The following is a 23,379-nucleotide window of genomic DNA, read 5'->3' as shown; positions in this document are numbered from 1 at the left end:
GTATTGGTATGAGGGGGACGAGGCCGGCGATCTCCCGGTGGATTTCTCGATCGTCTGGGATGGAGATTTCTTCATCGACAAGCCTGCAACTATGAAAGGTAAAACCAGTTCATCCTCAGCTTCAGAGACTCATTTCCCATCCTGATACCAGCGATAGCTTTCTGGATTTAATGAGAATTAATAAAAATGTGTTTAATCTAAATTAACATTTTATATGCAAATTATAATTGACTTTAATTTATTTCCTATTATAAAGTTTGCAAACTTCTCATCAATAAATTTCCTGTAATTCTTTGGTCACTTTTAAAAAAAATATATTCCAAACTGTTTGAATGGTTTTATTTATAAGCACAGTGACAGAAAATAAAGCACAATATATATGTGTGTGTGTATATATATATAAATATTAAATACAATAAAATTATAGATATAATTGTTTTTTACGAGCAATAACATAATACTTTTTTTTATTGCTTATGTTTGAATCTGTAATTAAAGTGAAGTAAATTAAAGTGAACTTCTTCTTCTGCTTTGCTGCTGTGACTCTCGTGTGGATCAGTAAAGTTGATTTTGTATCTGTGTGTCAGCGTTGCTCTATAAGTGCGAGGCTCAGCGCTCCAGCTGCGGCCAGTGCCTCAAAGCGCCCGCCGCCTTCGAGTGCGGATGGTGCACCGAAACCAGGAAGTGTCTCCTGCGCCAACACTGCCCGTCTCCCGAACAGAACTGGATGCACCACGGCCGGCACAACCTGCGCTGCAGCCACCCGCGCATCAGCAAGGTAGGACTCCAACCGGCAACCTCGCCAGTGTCTGCTTCCAGGTTAATAATAAACATAATAAACAATCAATAACTGATTGATTGATCTCCTCCCCCACAGATTGACCCTCTGACTGGCCCTCGGGAGGGGGGGACACGGGTGACGATCGAGGGGGAGAACCTGGGTCTGCAGGTGAAGGAGATCGCTCACGTCCAGGTGGCAGGAGTCCGCTGTAACCCCGTCCCCTCGCAGTACATCAGCGCCGAGAGGTCGGTCTGCACTCGCGTGTCGGAGTGAACATGTGACAGAGTGTGTCAGAGCCGTGTACTGACTGTCTGTCTGTCTGTCTGTCTGTCTGTCTGTCTGCAGGATCGTGTGCGACATGGCCGAGGCCCTCCTCCCTCACTCTCCCGGCGGTCCCGTTGAGCTCTGCATCGGCGTCTGCAGCGCCGAGTATCGGACGCTGTCCACCCAGACGTACTCCTTCGTGGTGAGTGTGTCAGCAGAGATCTAACACCATCAGTAAATCTTCCTCTCTACATCAGTATCTCATCTTTAGGAGCAAAGTCGGGTTCGGATGCTTCATTTCTTGTGAATATAAACACAATCTCATTTTATTAAAGCACGTTTACTACGCTACTGAATGTCCTCTGTAAGGAACCAGTGTTTGTACATTAATCCTTTGCTGTAAACGTAGTGTGTGATGTGGAACAGCGAGCTGGCAGTCAGTCGCCGTCCAGAGCTAACAGAGTTTACGGAGCTAACAGAGCTAACAGGGCTAACCAGCCGTGAGCAGCTGCTGTCAGACTGTGTGAGAGTCCACTGGAGCTGTGTTTCAACCTTTTACTGCCCCAACCAAGCCGTCATTTTAAGAGTCACATCTGGTGTCTAATTTTTACTGGTAACCTGTCCTGTCACCCTCTTCCTCCTCCTATTCTTCCTCCTCCTCCTCCTCCTCCAGAGCCCCAGTTTCAGTCGTGTCCTCCCAGAGAAGGGACCTGTTTCTGGGGGAACCAGACTGACGGTGACGGGTCGACATCTGGACGCCGGCAGCAGTGTCACCGTTTACATCGACAAGGAGGAGTGTCTGTTTGTGAAGTCAGTTTGGATCTGTTGACTCACCATAAACAAACAAATAAACATGTAAATAAATAAACAAATATATAAATACATACCTCCTCTCTCCCAGACGCACCAATCGGGAAATAATCTGCATAACTCCCGCCTCTGTGTCGGGCTCTGGCCCCGCCCCCATCCGGCTGATGATTGACAGGGCCGAGGTGACGAGCTCTGACACCAAATACATCTACACCGAGGACCCGACCATCACCAGCATCGAGCCAAACTGGACCATCCTCAAGTAAATACTCCACATCCAGACCCTCCTCCTCAGGAATAATCAGATAATCAATCAGAGTATTGATCTGTAACCTGTGTGTGTGTGTGTGTGTGTGTGTGTGTGTGTGTGTGTGTGTGTGTGTGTGTGTGTGTGTGTGTGTGTGTGTGTGTGTGTGTGTGTGCAGTGGCAGTACAGTGATCACAGTGACGGGAACCAACCTGTTGACCATCCAGGAGCCCAAAGTCAGAGCCAAGTACGGAGGAGTGGAAACCAACAATGTGAGAACTTTTAACTCTCAAACTCTCAAAACACAGCAGAGGGTCTCAACATGAGGTCAGGGGGTCAGAACATCATTGGAGGAAGTATTCAGATCCTTTACTTAATGCAGCTACAAGGAACTGGACAAAGGCGGTAGTGTTTCTACTCATGAACTTCAAGGGGAAGCCGACCTGATGGCAGACATGAGGAACAATAGAGAAGTGGTTCTCAAACCTTTTTCATTCTCATATTTTATGGATATTTCGTATTATTTCAAAACCCAAACAATGAACTCAGCCTTGTGACCCCCCGTGAAGCTTTGGTGACCTCTAGTGGGGGTCCCTAGGGGGTCTTTTTTCATTAATGTACCCCCTTGACTGTATATAGAAATTAAATACACAACCTTGTAACTGAAAAACACATTTCAGATGTTCAGAATATTTCACTTATTCTAAACTATTGTTTTGTCATCAGCAATAATATAAATATGCTATTGAAGTTTTATTGAACTGGGTCTTTTTTATAAGTTGCACATTTGTTGTGTAATTTAATGAGAAACACGAGGATGTTATTCATTCATTATTGGTAGAGATGAAACTGCAGTGATCAGACTCTTCCAGAGGTTTTACAGCTGTTAACAATTGCACTGAAAATATTATATTTTTTATTGAACTTATAATTATCTTTGTGAGCAACTACACTTATTTTTCCTGTTCAGGTTGTGTTGTTTTCTTTCTTTTAAAGACCTGAAGTCAAAAAGGATGAGTATAATTTCCTCTCCCTCTCTCTCTTCAGTTCTGCACTGTAGTTAACGACAGTACGATGACGTGTTTGGCTCCTGGTTTGGTCTACAGTAAACCAAACCCACCAGAGGGGGCGCTGCGCCCTGATGAGTTTGGCTTCATCTTTGACCAGGTAACACACACACACACACACACACACACACAGTAAACACTACTACATGTAGTGGAGACCTCCAGTTTAGGCTGTTTTAATGGTCTTTAACCTGACCTGTAACTGCTCGCTATTGAGTCGTATGGGCGTAACCTCGATACCGTGACGCCGACCCCGTTCACTCCTGCACAGACTCTGACTCCGACTCCTACAGTAGAGGAAGTGGAGACGTCCATCTTTTATATGTAGATGGTTCGTTACTTAAACAGGAACCTTTTGATTTAATTTCTGTGGCAGCAAACGCGCAGTAACTGTGATACCTGAGCTCATCTACACACTGTATGGATGACTGAAGTAACATAACTACCAACAATACACCAGGAAATGTTTACAACAAACCTGCAAGAGAGAAATAATTAATAGCTGCAGCTTAACTTTAATTATCTGCGTGAGGGGAATCTTATACGACACAAACACAACGGGACCAAGGACGGAGCCCTGAGGAACACCACAGCACTCATTTGTAGATGAGCAGCAGCAACTTGTTTAATGTTAATATTATTTTAATATTAAATCAATATTCTGGTTCTGTCCAGGTCTCCTCTCTGCTGGTCCTCAACTCCACCCCCTTCACACACTACCCCAACCCGACCTTTGACGCCCTGGGGAATTCTGGGATCCTGGAGGTCAAACCAGGGTCACCCATCATCCTCAAGGTGAGAAAATGACAAACAGAAGAAGAAGGGACTCAATCTGACAGAGTATTTACTGATATTGGTACATTTACTCAAGTACGGGACAGTTTTGAGGTACTAAAAATCTAAAGAAATTATATAAAACGTTTATATTCCAGCAGCTGGAACGCCAAAAACAATGATCTATAAATCCAGGTGAACTCTGCTATAATACAATAATCAGACTTACATTTACAGCAGAGTGCTGTTATTATTGGATTGTTATTATTTTAATGTGAATGTTAAAAGTTATAGAACTGTAATAAAAGTCATTATCTGTGAGATTACAGTAATTATTGCTGTTTACACTGATAACAACTGTATTTGGACAGTTTACCAATGCTTATACACTGATAAACAACATTTATTCAACTTCCATCATTATACAACATATCTGTCAGTTAACTAACTAATACATTAAAGTTACACAACTGTATTAACAGTAATAAACTTGAATCGAACAGTTTAATCTGTTAAATGAACATTAAATATAATTTATAGATTTGCAAATGTATTTAAATCTTTTTATGTGGAAAAAAATCACAATTTCTTTAAATAAGCAGTAATTTTTTGATTATTTACAGTTACAGATTTTTCATGTTATTTTACATTAGACGTGTAAATTAATTAATTAACATTTCCATGTGTTTAAAAACAACAGATTTTATTTACATTTCTACTTTACTACATTTCAGAGGGAAATAGTTCTTTTTACTCATTTTACTTTCACTACATTTGTTTGATACTTTGCAGATTTAGATTTACTTTATAAATTATGACGTATTATTATAGATTACATTACACTCACATATATACAGTGTATTCTGCATAATGAGTACTTTTGGTGCTTTTAAGTATATTCTGATGCTAACACTTAAATTAAACTTTGAATGCAGGACTAGAGTATTTCTCCACTGTGGTTCTGGTTCTGGTTCTGAGTACTTGTTCTGTGGTTTCAGGGTAAGAACCTGATCCCTCCGGCTCCCGGGAACAACCGTCTGAACTACACGGTCCTGATCGGAGAGTCTCCCTGCCTGCTGACCGTGTCAGAGAACCAGCTGCTCTGTGATTCGCCAGATCTCACCGGAGAACAGCGAGTCCTGGTGAGTGCTGGGAATCTTAGCCCCGCCCTCAGCGCACCAACACTGATACGTGATTGGTTACACACTTTTATGGACTTTAATGGCTGCCGTTTGCAGTTTGGGGTTAATCAGTTAGTTGAAGATGTCACAGACAAAACATTACATTTTTATTTTAATCAGTAACAAATACGATCATTCACATCAATCAATAATATTTTGTCAACATATTTAAAGAGTGAAGGAAGAAGAGAAGAGAGAATGAAAGAGAGGAGGAGAGAATACTAGAGGAAGAAAGGGAAAGAGGAAGGTGGAAGGAAATGAATTAGAGAAGGAAAGAGAGGAGGGAGAGGAGGAGCAAGTGAGGAGGATGAGGAAGAGGGAGGAGGAAAGACGGGGAAGTGGAGTAGAAGAGGAGAGAAAAGGAGGAAGAGGAGGGGAGGAGGTCTTTATAAAGGTGAAAGTCATTAAGAAGAGCTGCAGGGAATCATGGGTAATTGGTCTGATGTCACAGATCAGAGAGTGACACACACACACACACACACACATATACTGTACAGACACACACACACAGATGTTCAAAGTGAACAGACAAACTATTGATACATTATTAAAACTATTGATTATTAATCAATACAAAATGTCCTGTCAGTGCTTTCTCTCTTTCATCAGCTCATCTTCATCATTTATTCATCAGTTTGTTCTTCATCTGTTTCATAATCGATATCAATAAAAAGGAAACGCTTTAATAAAACATTCATAGATAGATCATTAATAATCAGTCTGTACAGTGTGTGTGTGTGTGTGTGTGTGTGTCTGTCTGTCTGTACAGTGTGTGTGTGTGTGTGTGTGTGTGTGTGTGTCTGTACAGTGTGTGTGTGTGTGTGTGTGTGTGTGTGTGTCTGTCTGTACAGTGTGTGTGTGTGTGTGTGTGTTCTCTGTCTGTCTGTACAGTGTGTGTGTGTGTGTGTGTGTGTGTGTGTGTGTGTGTGTCTGTCTGTCTGTCTGTACAGTGTGTGTGTGTGTGTGTGTCTGTCTGTCTCTGAATCTAGAACCGGTTCCAGTGCAGCCCTGATGTTAACGGTCTCTGTCTCTCTGTAGATCCTCGTTGGTGGTCTGGAGTACTCCCCGGGTACGCTCCATATCTACTCCGACAGCGCCCTGACGCTGCCCGCCATCATCGGTATCGGAGCGGGTGGAGGCGTGCTACTCATAGCGATCATCGCCGTGCTCATCGCCTACAAGAGGAAGACTCGCGATGCCGACCGGACGCTGAAGCGCCTCCAGCTGCAGATGGACAACCTGGAGAGCCGGGTGGCGCTAGAGTGCAAGGAGGGTACGTTCTGTAGTGTGAGGATGTTGTGGTTCATTCTGACAAACAAACAAATGATTGTAAGAATGTAAACAAACAAACAAACCTACGTGCAGCCCGTAGAAGATCACTTCCTCCTTTCCTGTTCTTAGATATGCTATGCTAGGCTAATCTACTTGAAAAGACACCCACATTCTGAAGCTGGTTAAAAGATAAAAGAGACATACATATATATATGTATATAACATATATATATATATATATATATATATATATATATATATATATATATAACTACCTAACCTTTTAACCATACTTGCTATTTCATAATTAAATCACATTTGTGCTGCATCATGTTGAACTACAATCTCATAATTTTTACTTTAAAAAGACCAAATTCTTACTCAGAAGTCATAATTTAAATGAATTATTTCACAATTACAACATAAATAGTCAAACGTTTAGCTTAGAACATTACCTAACTTAAGATCTGACTATGTACTGTATCTGTTTCCATCTTCAAAATCGATCTTTTCAACATAGATTAGCCTAGCACATAAAAGGGGCGGGGCTTATGAAGGGTCAGTTAAGGTTGAAGGCCCTCAGTATGGAAATAAAAATCCAAATAACTGTCTGTCTTTCCTTTTCTTCCTGTCCAGCCTTTGCAGAGCTGCAGACGGACATCCAGGAGCTGACCAACGACATGGACGGAGTGAAGATTCCCTTCCTGGAGTATCGGACCTACACCATGAGAGTCATGTTCCCTGGAATAGAAGAGCACCCCGTCCTCAAAGAGCTGGACGTACGTACAAATGTCCGTCCATTACCCAGAGAACAAACACCGGGAACATTACAGAAACAGTCCGAGCTGCTCTTAAACTCTGTGTAGTGGAACAGAACAACCCTCTGCAGCGCCGGGGCCTCGGTGCAGCTTTAATTAAGCGAACCCAGCGGGAAGCTCTGAGCCGCTGAGCCTCCGTTCTCTGCATCCACAGACATGAATTAGATTTTCTCAGTTCCTAATAACTAGGTGTGGAAGTATATCAGTCTCTGGGTGGGAGGATTTCCATGAATTGGATGAGAAATGGCAGAAAAGTTTCTTTTCCTGACGCCCTGAGGTTTTCTGTCTGAGTCTGTTTAATCCTTTATTGAGCTTTCTATGGAAATTAGCTTTATACTACAGTGTATACAGTGAGATAGTATGAATTTTGCTTCCCACCATAAATGTCGATTTGAGCTTCAAAAAAGTCGGCCATTTTGAATTGAATGTGACATTTTGGCGCCATTTCCAAACCTTTAACAAACTCCTAGGGACAAAAACCACACTTGGCCATGAAACAGGCCTAACGTATATCTGCAAGCAGCCCTGCTGTAACCCTTAACCTAACTTCAGCACACCTTCTCCCTGCGCCATCTACTGACTACAGGAAGTAAGCCTTGTATGTATGTAACATGAACACAGTTCACATTTTGGCAAATTGGCACCATTAATATTATTGCTGAATTAGCTATTAGCAGCTCATGTTAGCAGTGTCCCCATGGATGTATAGACAACTATAACTGGATTACTGACACTGAAGAAAACGTAATAACATGATGATTCACAGGTAATGATATCATCAGGAAGAAGTACAGTACAGAGATAGATTCCACACAATAAAATCTCAATAACTTTTACTGCAACAGGAAATGTTTCATGAGAGAATTTGTAGATACATTTGGACAGTAAATTTGAATAGAACTTTATTTATTTCGTGTACAGTGAGACCAGTGTTCCCAGTTATCAGACACTAACTGTAAGGTGTGTGTGTGTGTTTCAGTCTCCAGCCAACGTAGAGAAAGCTCTGCGTCTCTTCAGCCAGTTACTGAACAACAAGATGTTCCTGCTGACCTTCATCCACACGCTGGAGGCTCAGAGGTCGTTCTCCATGAGAGACCGGGGCAACGTCGCCTCGCTGCTCATGGCTGCTCTGCAGGTACCTCTTAACAATGGTTAACCAGCTGATTAATAATTATTAATACTTACTAATGGTTGTTAATCGATGGCCACTGGCTAACTGTTCATCTTTATTATTAGATATGTTTTTAGTGTTCATATCCATTAATAACTGCTTAATGGATATGTTTTGCTGTTAATATCAGTTAGTAGCTGGTTATCAGTAGATAAACTGTTATTAATTTAATATTTGTCTCTTCAGGGTCGTATGGAATATGCTACAGTGGTGTTAAAGCAGCTGCTGGCCGACCTGATCGAGAAGAACCTGGAGAACAGAAACCATCCCAAACTGCTGCTGAGGAGGTCAGAACACCTTTAAAAACAAACTGCAGACAAAAGAAAGAACAAGAAGTTATTCTGCTTTTTCTTTAGATTTTATTATAACAGACTCCATGTTACAGTAGAGACGGCTGTGTTGAGTAACCTTTGACCTCTGACCTGTGTTTTTAGGACGGAGTCTGTAGCTGAGAAGATGCTGACAAACTGGTTCACCTTCCTGCTGCATCGATTCCTCAAGGTAACCATCACCTCATCATTTGTCCACTCTTTCCTTGCTTCCTTCCTTCCTTCCTTCCTTCCTTCCTTCCTTCCTTCCTCTACCTCATTAAGCTCTTCCTCTTCAGTCTGTCACCAATCAGATCACGGCTGCAGTTGATTTATTCACAGGAGATTGGTTGAATCCTGCTGCTGATGAGTTTACAGGATTAACTCTGTCTGTCTGTCTGTCTGTCTGTCTGTCTGTCTGTCTGTCTGTCTGTCTGTCGTCTGTCAGGAGTGTGCAGGTGAGCCTCTCTTCATGCTGTACTGTGCCATAAAGCAGCAGATGGAGAAAGGGCCGATCGACGCCATCACCGGAGAGGCTCGCTACTCTCTGAGTGAAGACAAACTCATCAGACAGCAGATCGACTACAAACAGCTGGTAACACACACACACACAGACACACACAGACACACACACACACACACACGGTGACAGTGAGAGTGTAATAAAGTTCGGGCCAATGACTCCTGTCTGTCTCTCTGTCTGTCTCTTAGACTCTGATGTGTATCCCCCCGGAGGGCGAGGCGGGGACGGAGGTGCCGGTGAAGGTGCTGAACTGTGACACGGTGACTCAGGTCAAAGACAAACTGCTGGATGCCGTTTATAAAGGAATCCCGTTCTCTCAGAGACCTCAGGCCGACGACATGGACCTCGGTAACTATTTACTTCACAAACTTAATGTTAAAGGATCCATCAGCCTTCTTACTGTCAAACCAACTGTTCCTAATTTACATCAAAGATCCACTTAATGTTAATAAACTGACTGATCTGATATTTTATTTGCAGACGACTCTGTAGTCTTTTTCACAGAAATCTTAAAGTATACATCAGTCTGCTGATCTTCTATTTTATTACCCACAAACTTCATGTTTACACCATAGCATGCTAAAACAGCTAACGTAGCTTAGCTGCTCCTCAGCACAGAGTAACAGACTAACTTCATATTTATGTTTTCAGAGTGGCGTCAGGGTCGACTGACCAGGATCATCCTGCAGGATGAAGACGTGACCACCAAGATAGAGAGCGACTGGAAGAGACTGAACACACTGGCTCACTACCAGGTACGCACACATTTATTACCTTCGTAATAATATTATACCTTCTGTTTTCAGTCATGTTTGTTTGTCTTTCAGCAGACATCTGATAAAACCAGGTTACCTGTCTTTGTCTTTGCAGATATTCAGTTAATTCATTTTCTGCGTTGGGATGTCTGAAGGAGTTTTAAAGGGGTAGACAATTTGAAACAGGATGCATAATTTAATTTAAGTAATTTAAATAAAATATCTTGTTTCGTGCTCAATGGTTGAAAAAATAGAGGCCTTTTTTTTAAAATAAAACATATTGTTTTAGTAATTGTACATATTAAAGTCTTTATTTCCAAATGTTAAAATCCTGTTTCTCAGTGAGGCCATATTCACTTCATTAAAGAACAGATTATTTGACCTTTATTTTAGTAGGAATATTCCCATTGCAATTCAAAATCTCTTTAACAGGGAGTTGTGACCGAGCCAGCAACGTTTCACATTATGATGTGTGTTAGCAGTATTCAGTAAACTGTTCTGTTGTTCTGGATGAATCTGGACGTTTCTGAACTGCTGTTTCTCTCTCATTGTCTGCACATTTACAAGACAATCAAGGCCTTATTTTACCTATTTTGGTCATAAGCAAACCTCATAATCTAACCTGGAGAGCCATGTCACTGTCATGCTGTATTTTTATGCAGCTTCAGAAGCAGATTAAAAGCTTAAACTTTTAACATTTTCTCTCACTGAATGACGATAGTGGGAGTCTGAGTGAGTTCTGGTTCTTTATCAGCTCCTGCGGTGGCACATGTGGAGTCTATCCAGATTGTGGACGGGATAAGAATCGACTGAGTTAGCTGACTGAATGGATAATTAGTCAGCTGATTGATGGAGCGATTGGCTGATTGACTGATTTGTCGCTGTGTGTTGCTAGGTAACAGACGGCTCCCTGGTGGCGCTGGTCCAGAAGCAGGTTTCCGCCTACAACATTGCCAACTCCTTCACCTTCACCAGATCGCTGAGCAGATACGGTACAGACGCACACACACACACATTAGCTATTAGCTGATAATTAATCACAGAAAGTGATTAACTCTCTCTCTCTGCGTCCTCAGAGTCGTTACTTCGAACATCCAGCAGTCCTGACAGTCTGAGATCCAGAGCTCCGATGATCACCCCGGACCAGGAGACAGGTAGGCTACTGCAGAAGCAAGCAGTATTCGTAAGGAATCTCTCAGAACCTCATGACTCAATTCTGATTCAGAAGATTATAAAACTATTATCGATGCATCCAGACATATTTGTAATGATCCATAATTAAAATAAGCTGATGGATTAACTTCCATTATCTTTTATTTACGGACTATAAAATTTGCAATCGACTTTTACTGAACTTTGATACTTTAATGGCACTGACTGAACCGGCCGAGTATCAGAAAATGCCATCATTTGGTACCAAATTTCAAGACCAACAGAGTAAAACAGTGACGGGGAACTTTTTTATTCCACAAGTCAGCACAGACAGCTAAGTGAACTTTCAGATGACGTGGGGTTGTTTACAGACCAACAAGAGCACCACTACTGATCTCAGCCTTTTTAAATCGAAGCTTAAGACCCACTTTTTTAGATTAGACTAGGGCAGTACTGTCTCTTTGGTGTACTCTTTCTGTCTGCTCCTTTCTGTGCATTTCTGGAAGGCTTTTAATACCCTGCAGTGCTGCAGCACTACAGCACTTTTAATTGTATTTGTATGTTATGTATGTGTTATGCATTGTTTTATGGCTTTGTTGTAAAGCACTTTGGGTACCTTTCGGCTATTGTAAAGGGCTATACAAATAAACTTGATTTGATTTGATTTGAAGTAAAAGTTGATGGTGGATGCATCTAGTTTTCTCCCACCTCTAAGTATTAGTAGTAGTTGTGAGCAGTTACTGCAGGCTGTATACTGTGTGCACTCTTCTGTACAGTAAATATATTGTGTGTTTTCAGGGACTAAACTGTGGCACCTGGTGAAGAATCACGAGCACAGTGATCAGAGAGAAGGAGACCGAGGCAGCAAGATGGTTTCTGAGATCTACCTGACCAGACTGCTGGCAACCAAGGTAACAAAAAGTGGTGGACTGAGGGATGTTTCCATCCATAGACTCATTTCTGTTTAAGTGGGTTTTTGCATCTAAAGTGAGACATTAATGTGTAATTTAAATTATGGCTGTCCTCCCACCACTAGGGGACGCTGCAAAAGTTTGTGGACGACCTGTTTGAGACAGTGTTTAGCACCGCCCACCGAGGCTCTGCTCTCCCATTGGCTATCAAATACATGTTCGACTTCCTGGATGAGCAAGCCGACAAACGACAGATCAGCGACCCGGATGTCCGACACACCTGGAAGAGCAACTGGTGAGAAAATCCACTGATAGTAAAGACACAAGTTTAAAGACAGTTTAAAGAACTAACAGATCTTTCCTCTCTGTGTCTGCAGCCTTCCTCTCAGGTTCTGGGTGAACGTCATAAAGAATCCTCAGTTTGTGTTTGACATCCATAAGAGCAGCATCACCGACGCGTGTCTGTCGGTCGTCGCTCAGACCTTCATGGACTCTTGCTCGACGTCCGAACACCGGCTCGGCAAAGACTCTCCGTCCAACAAGCTGCTCTATGCTAAAGACATCCCCAACTACAAGAGCTGGGTGGAGAGGTAGCTACCATGCTAACCAGCTAATAAACTGTAATGCACAAAATTAGAACTGGGTGTAGATGTGGCTGGCATGCTGACTTATCATGGGTAAATTAACCCTAAAGCAGCACATTAGCTTGCTGATGCAGTTAGTTAAGTTACACTTCGACTGTGTGTGTGTCCTGTAGGTACTACAGGGATATTGCCAAGATGCCCAGCATCAGTGATCAGGACATGGACGCCTACCTGGTGGAACAGTCCCGTCTCCATGGCAACGAGTTTAACACACTGAGTGCGCTCAGTGAGCTCTACTTCTACATCAACAAGTACAAGGAAGAGGTGAGTGTGTTGGTTCGTGCAGTGGTCGTCAGTGTCAGGTTTGATATTATATTTTATTTTTTTTACACTGGAGACATGATTCAAACAAAGTTTTACCCTTGAAGGTACATGTAAGGGGTGTAAAGATTTACTGATACATCAGAAATTGGTTGTAATGTTAAAGGTGTGACTACATCAGTACTCAGACCCCTGGATTGATTCTAAATATACCATAAACTGATGGTCTGATTCTAAAGTTATGGATTAGTTCACTGAAGCTTTGCTGCAAACAGCCTCTCCGCTCTTGTGAAAGGTAAAAGGTCAATTGCCAGGGTCTCACCACAAGAGAGAGGAGAGTAACTTTAGTGCAGCGTGGCTCCCCAACAACGGCAATCGCAATTTACAGTGTACCATCAAATCTAAAATGTAATGCTTCGAAGACACTTGGATTATGTAAGAAGAAAGGAAAGTTGGACAAAAGTCTTTCCATTTGTAAGATCTGCAGGTCAGCAGTTACTATAAGTCCAGTGGTAACATGACAAATCCTAACACGGCATGGTGACACCACGCAATGTCTATATTCAGCTGTCACTATAATAAAGGCAATAAAAGCCCCAAAACATATACTTTAAAAAAAAAAAAAAACTTTCCAGCCACAACTGAGCTTAAACTGGGCGGGGTCTTAATGATGGCAGGAAGTCTTTATTCCAACTTTTGTAATTTTTTTCCCATAAAGAAGAAAATACTTGTTTTCTAAAATCTATGTATTTGAAGGTAAACAATGTCACCTTTAATAGAATTGGCTTATTTAAATGTAGAATGGAAAATGTCTACAATAAACAAATGTTAAATGGTACTGTATCAGATTGCATCATATCGAATTGTTCCAAATGAAAATGCATCGTTGCTGAATCATGTCATAGTCCATGTATCTGGATACCTATCGGATCATCTTAGAAGGGACAGGAGCACACTGCTATAAATTCTTTCCTCTGTCTCTGCAGATCCTGACGGCATTGGACCGGGATGGGTACTGTCGCAAACACAAACTGAGGCACAAACTGGAGCAAGCCATCAACCTGATGTCTGGGAGCAGCTGAGAGGAGGCGAAGGACGAATGGACTGATGGACCGATGGATGGATGGGGGGATGGGAAAGAAGAATGGGGGATGGGGAATTGAGGGCATTTTGTTTTTCTGAACTGTTTTAACAGTCAGCTGAACTGCTCAGTGTTGGACCGAACTGACAGCCACAGCTCCGGCCCTTTAGGAATCAATCTATCAGCAATTTATTTGTCGATTGATCGATTGATTTGAAGACTGATTAACTGGCTGGCTGAGGCCCCAACTACCTCCGTTCGGTTGGTTTTTTGGGGTGGAAAATCAGTTTCCAAACCGATTTGGATACATTTACGACATGAATTCAACATGTTATTGCAAATAAACTAACCTTCTAGATGCATCTGTCGGTTTGGATTTGGATTTAAATTCACTGCAGGTGTAAGCAGGGATCCAAGTAAAGGGGGCGTGGCTGTGGAAAGACCTGAAAACTAGGCTAAAGACTGCGTCAGGTTTCACCAAACAATGGATATGGCGTGAGGACTGATCGACCTGACTTCAGGATTTGCAGCCTGGTACAGATGCTGGGTTGAAGAGCAAAAGGTCAAGTCAAGTTTCCGTCAAAGCTATGGACTTCACCGTGAAAGGCTTGTTCTGGTCTGAAGGATCAAGAAACTAAGCTGTGTGTCCGAAAGTCACAGTGAAATTGCAGCAGACTTGACCTTACCTAAAGAGCCTCATTGTAGTCTGGACAAATCCTGGCTGAAAATCAAAAGGTCAAGTAGAGGCTCAATGCAGAAATTTGAAGCCTCTTTACTGATGTCTTTATTTTGGCCCCGTTTATCCTCACCCTGAGTCCTTCGCCTTGTTTGGAAGGATCCTGATTAAGACGTTCAGGTCAAGCTTTAAGGAAGGAAGTGTCACAGTCCATCTTGAACTCGTTTGCGAAGGATTCAGGAGGTTGTTTCAAGCTTTAATGAAGGAGAAGGAAGCAAATAAATTGATGTCCCAAAAACTGATGGCTTGGCCTGACCATGAAATCACTGCTTTGTCTCGAAAGGAATCCAGGTGGAAAATACGGGCACTGAATGAGCTGAGACAATTTGACTTGACCTTGGACTGTTCAGCTTCAGCCTCGTCAGGATCTAGAAGTTTCTAAGTTGCTGTTTTAAATAACCACTCAATGTTTTTTCTCTGGACAATCACTCTGTACCACAGCACACTGAGCCCGATGCCTACTGACCGACCAGTACCTGTGTCCATAAACCCGTCCTCTCCTCCCGCCATCTTCTTTTCCTTTCCTTCCCTCCTCAACTTCTCCAACTTTGCTTAACCCATTTCCTAATTTTGTCTATCTTCCCCTCTTTCCATCCATTTCCTCTTTCACCCCACTTTTATTCTTCCCTCCCCCCCGACCCTGCTCCGTCATTGGTCAGTCATGCTGGCCTCTGGTCACCCTACTGGCCAGGAAGACTCTTTAGTAATTTACTGCCCGACCAATCAAGACTGTGGAATTCACCGGAATCGTGAATAATTAAACAGAAATGAATCCAGAATTACATTTTGAATACATTCCAGCACAGGCACACCGGCAAGGTCTGTAAATAAGCAGGTTGACTTGCTATATTTTCAGAAGCGACGAACTTCTGAAAGTGGACTGACTGGCAATTTCAGGACCAGAACAACCTGGAAAATGGGGTTCTGGATTCAGCACCAGTCGGTAAACTTTGATGCTGGTTGGTGCAGATCACTTTATCGTCAGACCTTGCACATACGCCCACATACAGCCATGCTTTACAGCGCCATGCTAACCGTGCCCAGGGGGAAATACTGTGCAGAGCTACAAGCCCAGTGCCATGTAAAGACCGGACCGGATCACGTCAGAACTGGACCGGACTTGGACCAAACCCGGATAAAAAACAACCTGGAATGGGGTTTTAACCGGACTGTACTCAAGAACTTTTAAGACTTGTGGCCATAATTGTAAACAACAAAAAAAGAAAGATGATAATAATAATAATGATAAAGTATAAAAAAGAATACAAAAAGAAAGGAAAAAAAAGAAATATTGAAATGTTAACATGTAATAAGAACTTTGTGGATTTGACAGTATGGATTTTAAGGAGCTGAACTTGTATAAAGCTGAACATTATGCTACATCAGAGTCTGGAGGAAGAGAGAGAGAGCCAGGAGACTGAGACCGAAACAACCCCATCCTCACACCACCGGACTAAACCGGATCGAACTGGAGTTAACCGGACTGTTTGGAACCTGAACTGAATCTCAGCTCTGTGTGTCGAAGATGGAATACAAACATTTTTTGGTACTTTTTTTTGCCAAACTGGATGTTTGTTTGAAGTGAACAGGAGGGTATCAGACGGAGGGGTGGACTGGAGGTTTGGGTGGTGTTTGGAGGGGTTAAATTGTTGCATGTGTAGCTTCTGGTGGAGTCTTTGTTTTGATGAGCTCTTGTTGCGCTCTTGTACATCCTAAAGAAGAATGAGGGTGCTTTCACACTGCCAGCTCAGTCTACAACCTTCAAATTATACTTCAGTCCACCTGGATGGTCCAAGACAAGCAGCAACCCTCTTGACGCTGGTAAACAGAACAGACAGAGTTCGAACCAAAACTGAACGCAGTGTGAAACGCTCTCATTCTCTGTATGAAATGTAGGATGAAGGACTTTCTAACAAGGCAACGCTGCACCCCCTCATCCCCTCATACACCTCTTTCTTTCTGTGGTTGAACATTTTCACTTTGCACAGCTGGATTGTTCAAAAAGTCCATTTTAGGTCCAACGTTTGTCAAAATTATAGTTCACTGATGATACTTGACCTTTTGAATCCACACTGCCGGCACCAGTGACTTAAATCAGATTTTTTTTTGCTCATATGTGACTCAGATCTGACAGCGTGATCAACACAGACCACATGATCTGATCTTTTCAGATTTCAGATGATGAATGGGGCCACTTTCATATGTTGTCCAAATCATATAAAGGTCTGAATTTTTGTAGTGTGACCAGTGCCTGAATTGGGCCGGTACTTACCAGTACTGAGCACTTCTTATTGGGTAATGCCAACTGTGGTGAGCATGGCCGTACCCACTACTGAGGTTTCCATAAGGTATAAAATAAAATAAAAGTCATGAAATATTTGCCTAAATTACCTTGATGCCTCCAATCCAGCTCTAGCAAGTTCAGTGTTTGAATCTCAGTATTTCTAAAATACTGCGTACAGCAGTGCTGGTGAGGTAATCCTAAACATCCACCTAACTGCATCTCTGTGTAAACACACAGCGTAACGCTTAGAAAACACTGAAAATGTCCTGTAATTGTATTGGTACCTTTTTTGGTCCAATCCAGGCACCGCATGCAACCTCAGTGTGACTTTTACGTCACTTTTGATCTACATTCGTCATGCATGTAACCTGTTCATTATGAAATAATCAGATCTGAGCAATAAATCAGAATTGAGTGCTAATGCTTGCAATGTGAACGAAGCCAAAAACCTTCTGCAAGCAAAATTCTTCTTGCAAATTACTTAATTTCAACGTCCACAATCAGCATCAGTTTACCCATCTGTACGTATTTCCACTTCTGTTTGTAGTTTTTTGACATATGACCGCTGCAGAAAATGGAAACCATGTCGCGTTGATGTGTTTAAAAGCACCATCAGGTCTTTGAGACTGTGCATGCAGGCAGGTGTGTTGAGTGAAAACGTTCCACCACAGCTGAAGCGTGTCTCTTTTGGCTCTCTGCGATGCCATAAAGCTACAAAGCACCTTTTTTTTATTGCTGTTGTTTCACTGTCGTTTGAATCTTTGGGGCCAAAAGGACTCGAGTGAGGAGGAAGAGTAGGAGGAGGAGGAAGGGTCCTGATAAAAGACTGCCTTTTAGATGATTAATTATAGAACAGGGAGGGAAGCCACTACCATACCAATACCACTGTTCATCCAACCTGTGTGTGTGTGTGTGTGTGTGTGTGTGTGTGTGTGTGTGTGTGTGTGTGTGTGTGTGTTGTGTACTGCCGCAGTGGAAACTCAACCATTAAATCACTGATCGTATCTGCAGCTCAATTAAAAATCTTTCTCTTTACAGTCGCGCCATGTAAATCAGCAGATTGCTATCTTCAGTACTTTTGAAATCTCTGATCAGATGTTTTTTTTCTTTAGAGATAAAAATCTCAGATTGGCCTTTAAACTCAAAGTCATCGATAAGCCATAAATCGATGATAAAGTAAAACTGAGCGTCATTAGATGTGTCCTCGTCGCCATTTTGATCACAATTTACCTCGTTGTTGGCGAGATGGGAGTTAAGAGGAGGAGAGGAGTTTCTGTCAGCATGCTGAAGGGTGAGGAGGGGGAGGAGAATGTGAAGGAAGGGAAAGGGATGATGCATAGACAATGTAGAGGAGAAGGAAACGCCCGCTGCATGCTGAAAAGTGAGGAAGAGGAGAAATTACTATTCGATTGCAGAGGAGGAGGAGAGAGGAGGTTCTATCAGGCAAAAAGGTTAAGAGGAGGAGGAGAAACCCTCCTGATGTTCTGCCAACGCAGAGGAGAAATAAAGAGTAGAACACACGAGGATCAGGATGAAAGAGGAGGTCAGAGTCTCTTTTTGCATGCTAACGTGAGAGGGAGGAGGAGGAGGAGGAGGGATGGAAGGAGACGCTGCTGGAATACTGAGAGCAGGAGTGAGGGAGGAGAGAGAGAGAATACTGATCAGGGAGTAAAAGACGGAGGCAACGTCATCCATCAAACCAGCTGAGGAAGGAAAGGTCTGTGAGAGGAGGGAGAAGAAACACTCCCAGTGCAGAGAGCTGAGGAGAAAATGGCCAAATCCAAGATCCAGGACTGTTACTTGTCCCGGTCCTGGATGACCATCAGGTTCAGGCGTCTAACAACACGTTATGTAACAAACAGCATGAACACAATATGTAGTAAATTATTATAAAACGAATGTTACAGAATGCAGGAGTTGGACTTTTTATGATGAGAATGTAATAATATGCTTCATTATGTAATAACTAACTAAACATAATGTTGACAACTTAATTAAACTTCCCAAATGTTAAATTAGACTCCTATGATGGAGTTATAGTTTAAATATTAAATATTTCTAGCTGGTTCGACTGCAGCAGTGGTCTGTTGAGATGCTTCCCCTTAAAAACTGCATCAGAAAGTTCCACACATTGTCACAGCCGCCACAACCCGTAATCACTGATTACAGGATGAGGAGAATTTATTCCATATTCCAATAAACAGCCTGAACACAATATGAGGCAGATGTTTAGAGAAAGCGTTGTTGTTATATAATGAATCAGACTTTCACTCATTTTGGACCCTGTTTACACAACGGTTGTTGCGCTTTGGTTCACAAAATTCACAAATTTGCGTTAATTGTTACAATCGCAAAAATCGCAACTTCCTGCAGGGACGGCTTTATAGTAACACTCCCACTTTGCTGTCCGTCCAGACACAATGATCGGTTTTCAAGCATTCAGCTCTTCCTGTCTACACTCACCGCGCTGTAGAGCTGTAAAGTCACATCGCCACCTACTGGCCCGGCATGCATATGTTTTTACAACGTGTTCACATGAACGTGGAACTTTTTTAACATGCAATGGAAGCTATCATATCGGCACTAGTATCCACAAACAGCCCTGAGCTGTTTGTATCTCTGCAGTTTATCTTCAAGCCATCAGTGTTGCATATTTTAAACTTTCTTTGAAATGTTTTGGTTTCCTCTGACATCCAAACCCGGACCGTCCAGGACTAAACCTCTAATACAGTTTGAATTTGGCCGAAAGAAATCAATGTTTGGATGTTTTTCCACTGTGGTAGCAAACTGTGTGTGTGTGTGTGTGTGTGTGTGTGTGTGTGTGTGTGTGTGTGTGTGTGTGTTTTCAGTGTTGTTTCTCTACACACACATTTTAACATCGTATCCATCTGAACACACACACAGCTGGGAGGACGTAACAAAGACTGAAGAGGCCGGTGGGAGGACCGGTCTAATTCCTGAAACAGCAGATGAAAACAAACAGGGATTGGACTGATACCTCGTTTAACTGCTTACACACACACACACCTGCACACACACACACACACACACACACACACACACACACACACTACACACACACACACGGACGGCTCAGAGTTTTTAACGCTCTCCGGCGGTGAGATATTTATTGATTCTTTTCTTTTTTCTTTTAATTTATTTTTATGAGTTAATATTTATTGAGGGAGGATGTACACGATTTTATTAGTTTGTACAGCGTTAAAGAGAAAGAACGTCGTACTTTTACTCTAAAAACACATTTTAACACATAATAACACATCTGTGTGCAGGCTGGGAAACGACCGCCGTCATTTTAAATTAAAAAGGTTTTTTTATTCTGATCCCTTGGATGAGTGAAACCTTTCAACTGCAGCCACATTAAAGTCTGTAGTGAAGCTGTAATCTCAGAAAACTTATTATAAAAGGTGGAAGAGTGGAGTTGAGGTCATTTCCCATCCTGTCCATGTTCAAATCCATCGGCCTGTCCGATAACTGAGGCAGACGGATCGATCTATTTGATTAGAATCATCCATCACACCCACCTCACGCACACAGCGAACAGTCAGAGGAGTCAACTTCGACTCTTAATCCAGACGATGTTTCCAGGAGTTAATAAGCAGAGAGGGGAGCAGGGACAGAAAACAGCAGGCAAACAGGGTCTCCCATTGAAAATCAGTGGGGCAGGAACTAATCTCCTATTGGAATAAAACTGAACTCTTCTGATCCCTCAGTGGAAATACATGGAAGTTGATTTTATGTGAACCTAGCAACCAAACAAATGGGATCCATTGATTGGAGCTGATCTCCCACTGGTTTAAAACGCCATTTTTTTTGAGTCTCTGATATAAAACCAATGGTAACCAATGGTAACCGATCCATTTATAATCAATGGGAGTTTGAGAAGCAGGTCATAGTGCTCTCTGACTGGAAGTCAATCAACATCCCATTGATTTTAGAATCCATGTCCTACCAAAGGGAAACAGTCAAAATTTGATTTTCTTTTAAAATCTCCCATTGAAAATAAATGGAGGCTGATTTTATGTGATCCTGGCGATCAAAATACTAAATGATAAAAGATTTTTAGGAAACTCACATTTCAAGTCACCGGACCCATTTATTTCAGCCCCACTGATCTCCCATTTGAAACCATGGTAACCAATGATCAATACGACGAATAACACAAATAATAACTTAAAGTTTATACCGATGGGAGATTAAATCCAGTGGTAGTTCCATGACTGCCCCTTCAGTGGGAGCCTCAGTAATCAGAAGACTCTGCTCCTCCATTGATAATCAATCGATTAAGAACCCCCTCCCCCATTAAGCCCCTCCCACCCCTGCAGACTCCTGACGGTTGATTGAGTCGAGCCGACAGCCAATCCCAGCGGGCTTCATTGTACCATAGCAACAGCAAATCACTGGACTCCCCACTGAGCTTGAACAGGGAGTCAGATGTCTTTATTGTACCATAATATGATTATTAGTACTATGATTATAATTATTATAATTCTGAGTCGGTGCTTCTCGGCTGCTGCGGGATCAGAAACCACCAAATAACTTCTTTATCTGTAAGCACTTTTCTGAACAAAGTCTTGGATTTAAAACACCAACAAACAAAAAGATCTCGGCAAGTCGTTTCCCGTTTGGTCCCCGTTCGGGTCTCCGAGCCGCCGGTCGAGAAGCGCCGCTCACACTGGATCTTGTGTCTTAGTTCAGGATGGGATTGTTCATTCAGGCGGCGCTCCAGGTGTCGGATCACGAGGCTTCATTGTCGCTTTTGACGGGTCCGCTGTGATGTCATGTAGCCTGGTCGTCGCCCACAAACAAAAAGGTTAAACGACATCATTCAGGTTCCTCAAACCTCCAGCTTCCCTTATAGTTTCAGCTGTTTGCATCCAGTCCGACACGAACCCGAGAAACCGTCCTGAACCTGTTCAAACCACCAAGATCTAAACAGTGGATGGTAAACAGTCAATGTATGACAACCACAACGCTGATGCAGGCCCAAAGGGGAAATTACGCTATTGATTATAGATTACTGATTGAATCAACTAGATATAGAACATAGAGTTTATACACTGTTTAATAAGGAAATGTTACAGTTTATAGATTGAACACATCATTCACATGTAAACACATGTTCTGATGCAACCGTTAATTATTGAAGTCTCGAACTTTGTCAACTACTGTCGAGCAAACGATGACATCACAGCGCTCCGATCCTCCCAATCCCGAACGACGCCTCGTGATCCGCCTCCCGCTGCACCACAGCGCCGCTGTTCATTCACGCTGCCTGGAATAACTGTTGTTTTCACTGCAGACGCAGACACACACATCGCCTTGATGCAGTGCTTTCCAGGATGTAGTCAGGGCCCATTTTTTGATACCATTTGCCATTGCCTTGTTTTTATTTTTTTATTTTCGCTGAGTTAAAATGTAATGATGACGATGATGATGATGATGAATCTTCTTCATGTAATAGCCTGTGTCAGTTTTTATACCATTGCCATTGCCTTCTGCTGAGTTTGTATATTTGTGTGATTTCACTAAAGTGTAATGGAAAAGTTGGACTTGTTGTGTTTTTACTCTTTTGTTTAAGAATATAACTTTAAATATCAAACATAAAAAAGTATGAAAAAGCTACAGAAACGTCGTCTCACAGTACTTACACAGTTCTGTTCAATTAAGTTTTATTTGTATAGCGCCAATTCATAACAGAAGTTATCTCAGGACACTTTTCAAATAGAGCAGGTCTAGACCGAACTCTTTATAACATTATTTACAGAGACCCAACAGTACCACCATGAGCAAGACCTTGGAGACAAGGGCAAGGAAAAACTGCCTGTTAAAAGGCAGAAACCTAGGACAGATCCTCCGGCTCTAGGTGGGTGGTCGTCTGTCTCGACCAGTTGGGGGGAGAGAGAGAGAGAGAGAGAGAGAGAGAGAGAGAGAGAGAGAGCAACAACTACACTAATAGTAGTGACTGATGATGATGAACATGAAGAAGATGATGACGACAACGACAACAACGATGGGGGACAATGAGAAGTGATTGTAGTAATAATTGTAGCTGTAGTAATAATAATATTAATAATAATAATAATAATAATCAGTGATATTAGCAATGGCAGTCAAGCAGGACCATGGCAGGAGGCTCCACCAGGATCGATAAGAACCTGCGAGACGAGAAAGCACAAGAACTCCGGGGAAGAAGTGAAGTTAGTAACATGCATTAATGGGACATGAATGAGTGCAGAAAGAGAGAGGAAGAGAGTAGCTCAGTGCATCATGGGAAATCCCCCGATAGTCTAGGCCTATAGCAGCATAACTAAGGGATGG

The 23,379-nt window shown here is 42.3% G+C and overlaps 1 protein-coding gene across 1 annotated transcript in view; it reads left to right on the top strand.

The window, feature by feature from the left end:
* plxna3 (plexin A3) overlaps positions 1 to 22,607 on the top strand; it is an 88,469-nt gene extending 65,862 nt beyond the window's left edge. Inside the window, exons 14-38 of the mRNA XM_051426552.1 lie at positions 2 to 98; positions 588 to 778; positions 878 to 1,026; positions 1,127 to 1,247; positions 1,719 to 1,855; positions 1,947 to 2,117; positions 2,281 to 2,374; positions 3,150 to 3,269; positions 3,845 to 3,964; positions 4,942 to 5,085; positions 6,163 to 6,397; positions 7,033 to 7,175; positions 8,194 to 8,349; positions 8,572 to 8,672; positions 8,820 to 8,886; positions 9,142 to 9,288; positions 9,405 to 9,564; positions 9,868 to 9,971; positions 10,867 to 10,963; positions 11,048 to 11,125; positions 11,922 to 12,034; positions 12,160 to 12,329; positions 12,412 to 12,624; positions 12,792 to 12,942; positions 13,926 to 22,607. Coding sequence (XP_051282512.1) covers positions 2 to 98; positions 588 to 778; positions 878 to 1,026; positions 1,127 to 1,247; positions 1,719 to 1,855; positions 1,947 to 2,117; positions 2,281 to 2,374; positions 3,150 to 3,269; positions 3,845 to 3,964; positions 4,942 to 5,085; positions 6,163 to 6,397; positions 7,033 to 7,175; positions 8,194 to 8,349; positions 8,572 to 8,672; positions 8,820 to 8,886; positions 9,142 to 9,288; positions 9,405 to 9,564; positions 9,868 to 9,971; positions 10,867 to 10,963; positions 11,048 to 11,125; positions 11,922 to 12,034; positions 12,160 to 12,329; positions 12,412 to 12,624; positions 12,792 to 12,942; positions 13,926 to 14,021 — 3,375 coding nt within the window. The 3' untranslated portion in view covers positions 14,022 to 22,607. The remainder of the gene's footprint in view (position 1; positions 99 to 587; positions 779 to 877; positions 1,027 to 1,126; positions 1,248 to 1,718; positions 1,856 to 1,946; positions 2,118 to 2,280; positions 2,375 to 3,149; positions 3,270 to 3,844; positions 3,965 to 4,941; positions 5,086 to 6,162; positions 6,398 to 7,032; positions 7,176 to 8,193; positions 8,350 to 8,571; positions 8,673 to 8,819; positions 8,887 to 9,141; positions 9,289 to 9,404; positions 9,565 to 9,867; positions 9,972 to 10,866; positions 10,964 to 11,047; positions 11,126 to 11,921; positions 12,035 to 12,159; positions 12,330 to 12,411; positions 12,625 to 12,791; positions 12,943 to 13,925) is intronic.
* The last annotated feature ends 772 nt before the right edge of the window (positions 22,608 to 23,379 follow it).

This window comes from Dicentrarchus labrax, unplaced genomic scaffold, assembly GCF_905237075.1.
Source record: "Dicentrarchus labrax unplaced genomic scaffold, dlabrax2021, whole genome shotgun sequence".
Lineage (NCBI taxonomy): Eukaryota > Metazoa > Chordata > Actinopteri > Moronidae > Dicentrarchus > Dicentrarchus labrax.
The sequence above is the reverse complement of the archived record's forward strand: the minus strand, read 5'-3'. Positions and strand labels throughout refer to the sequence as shown.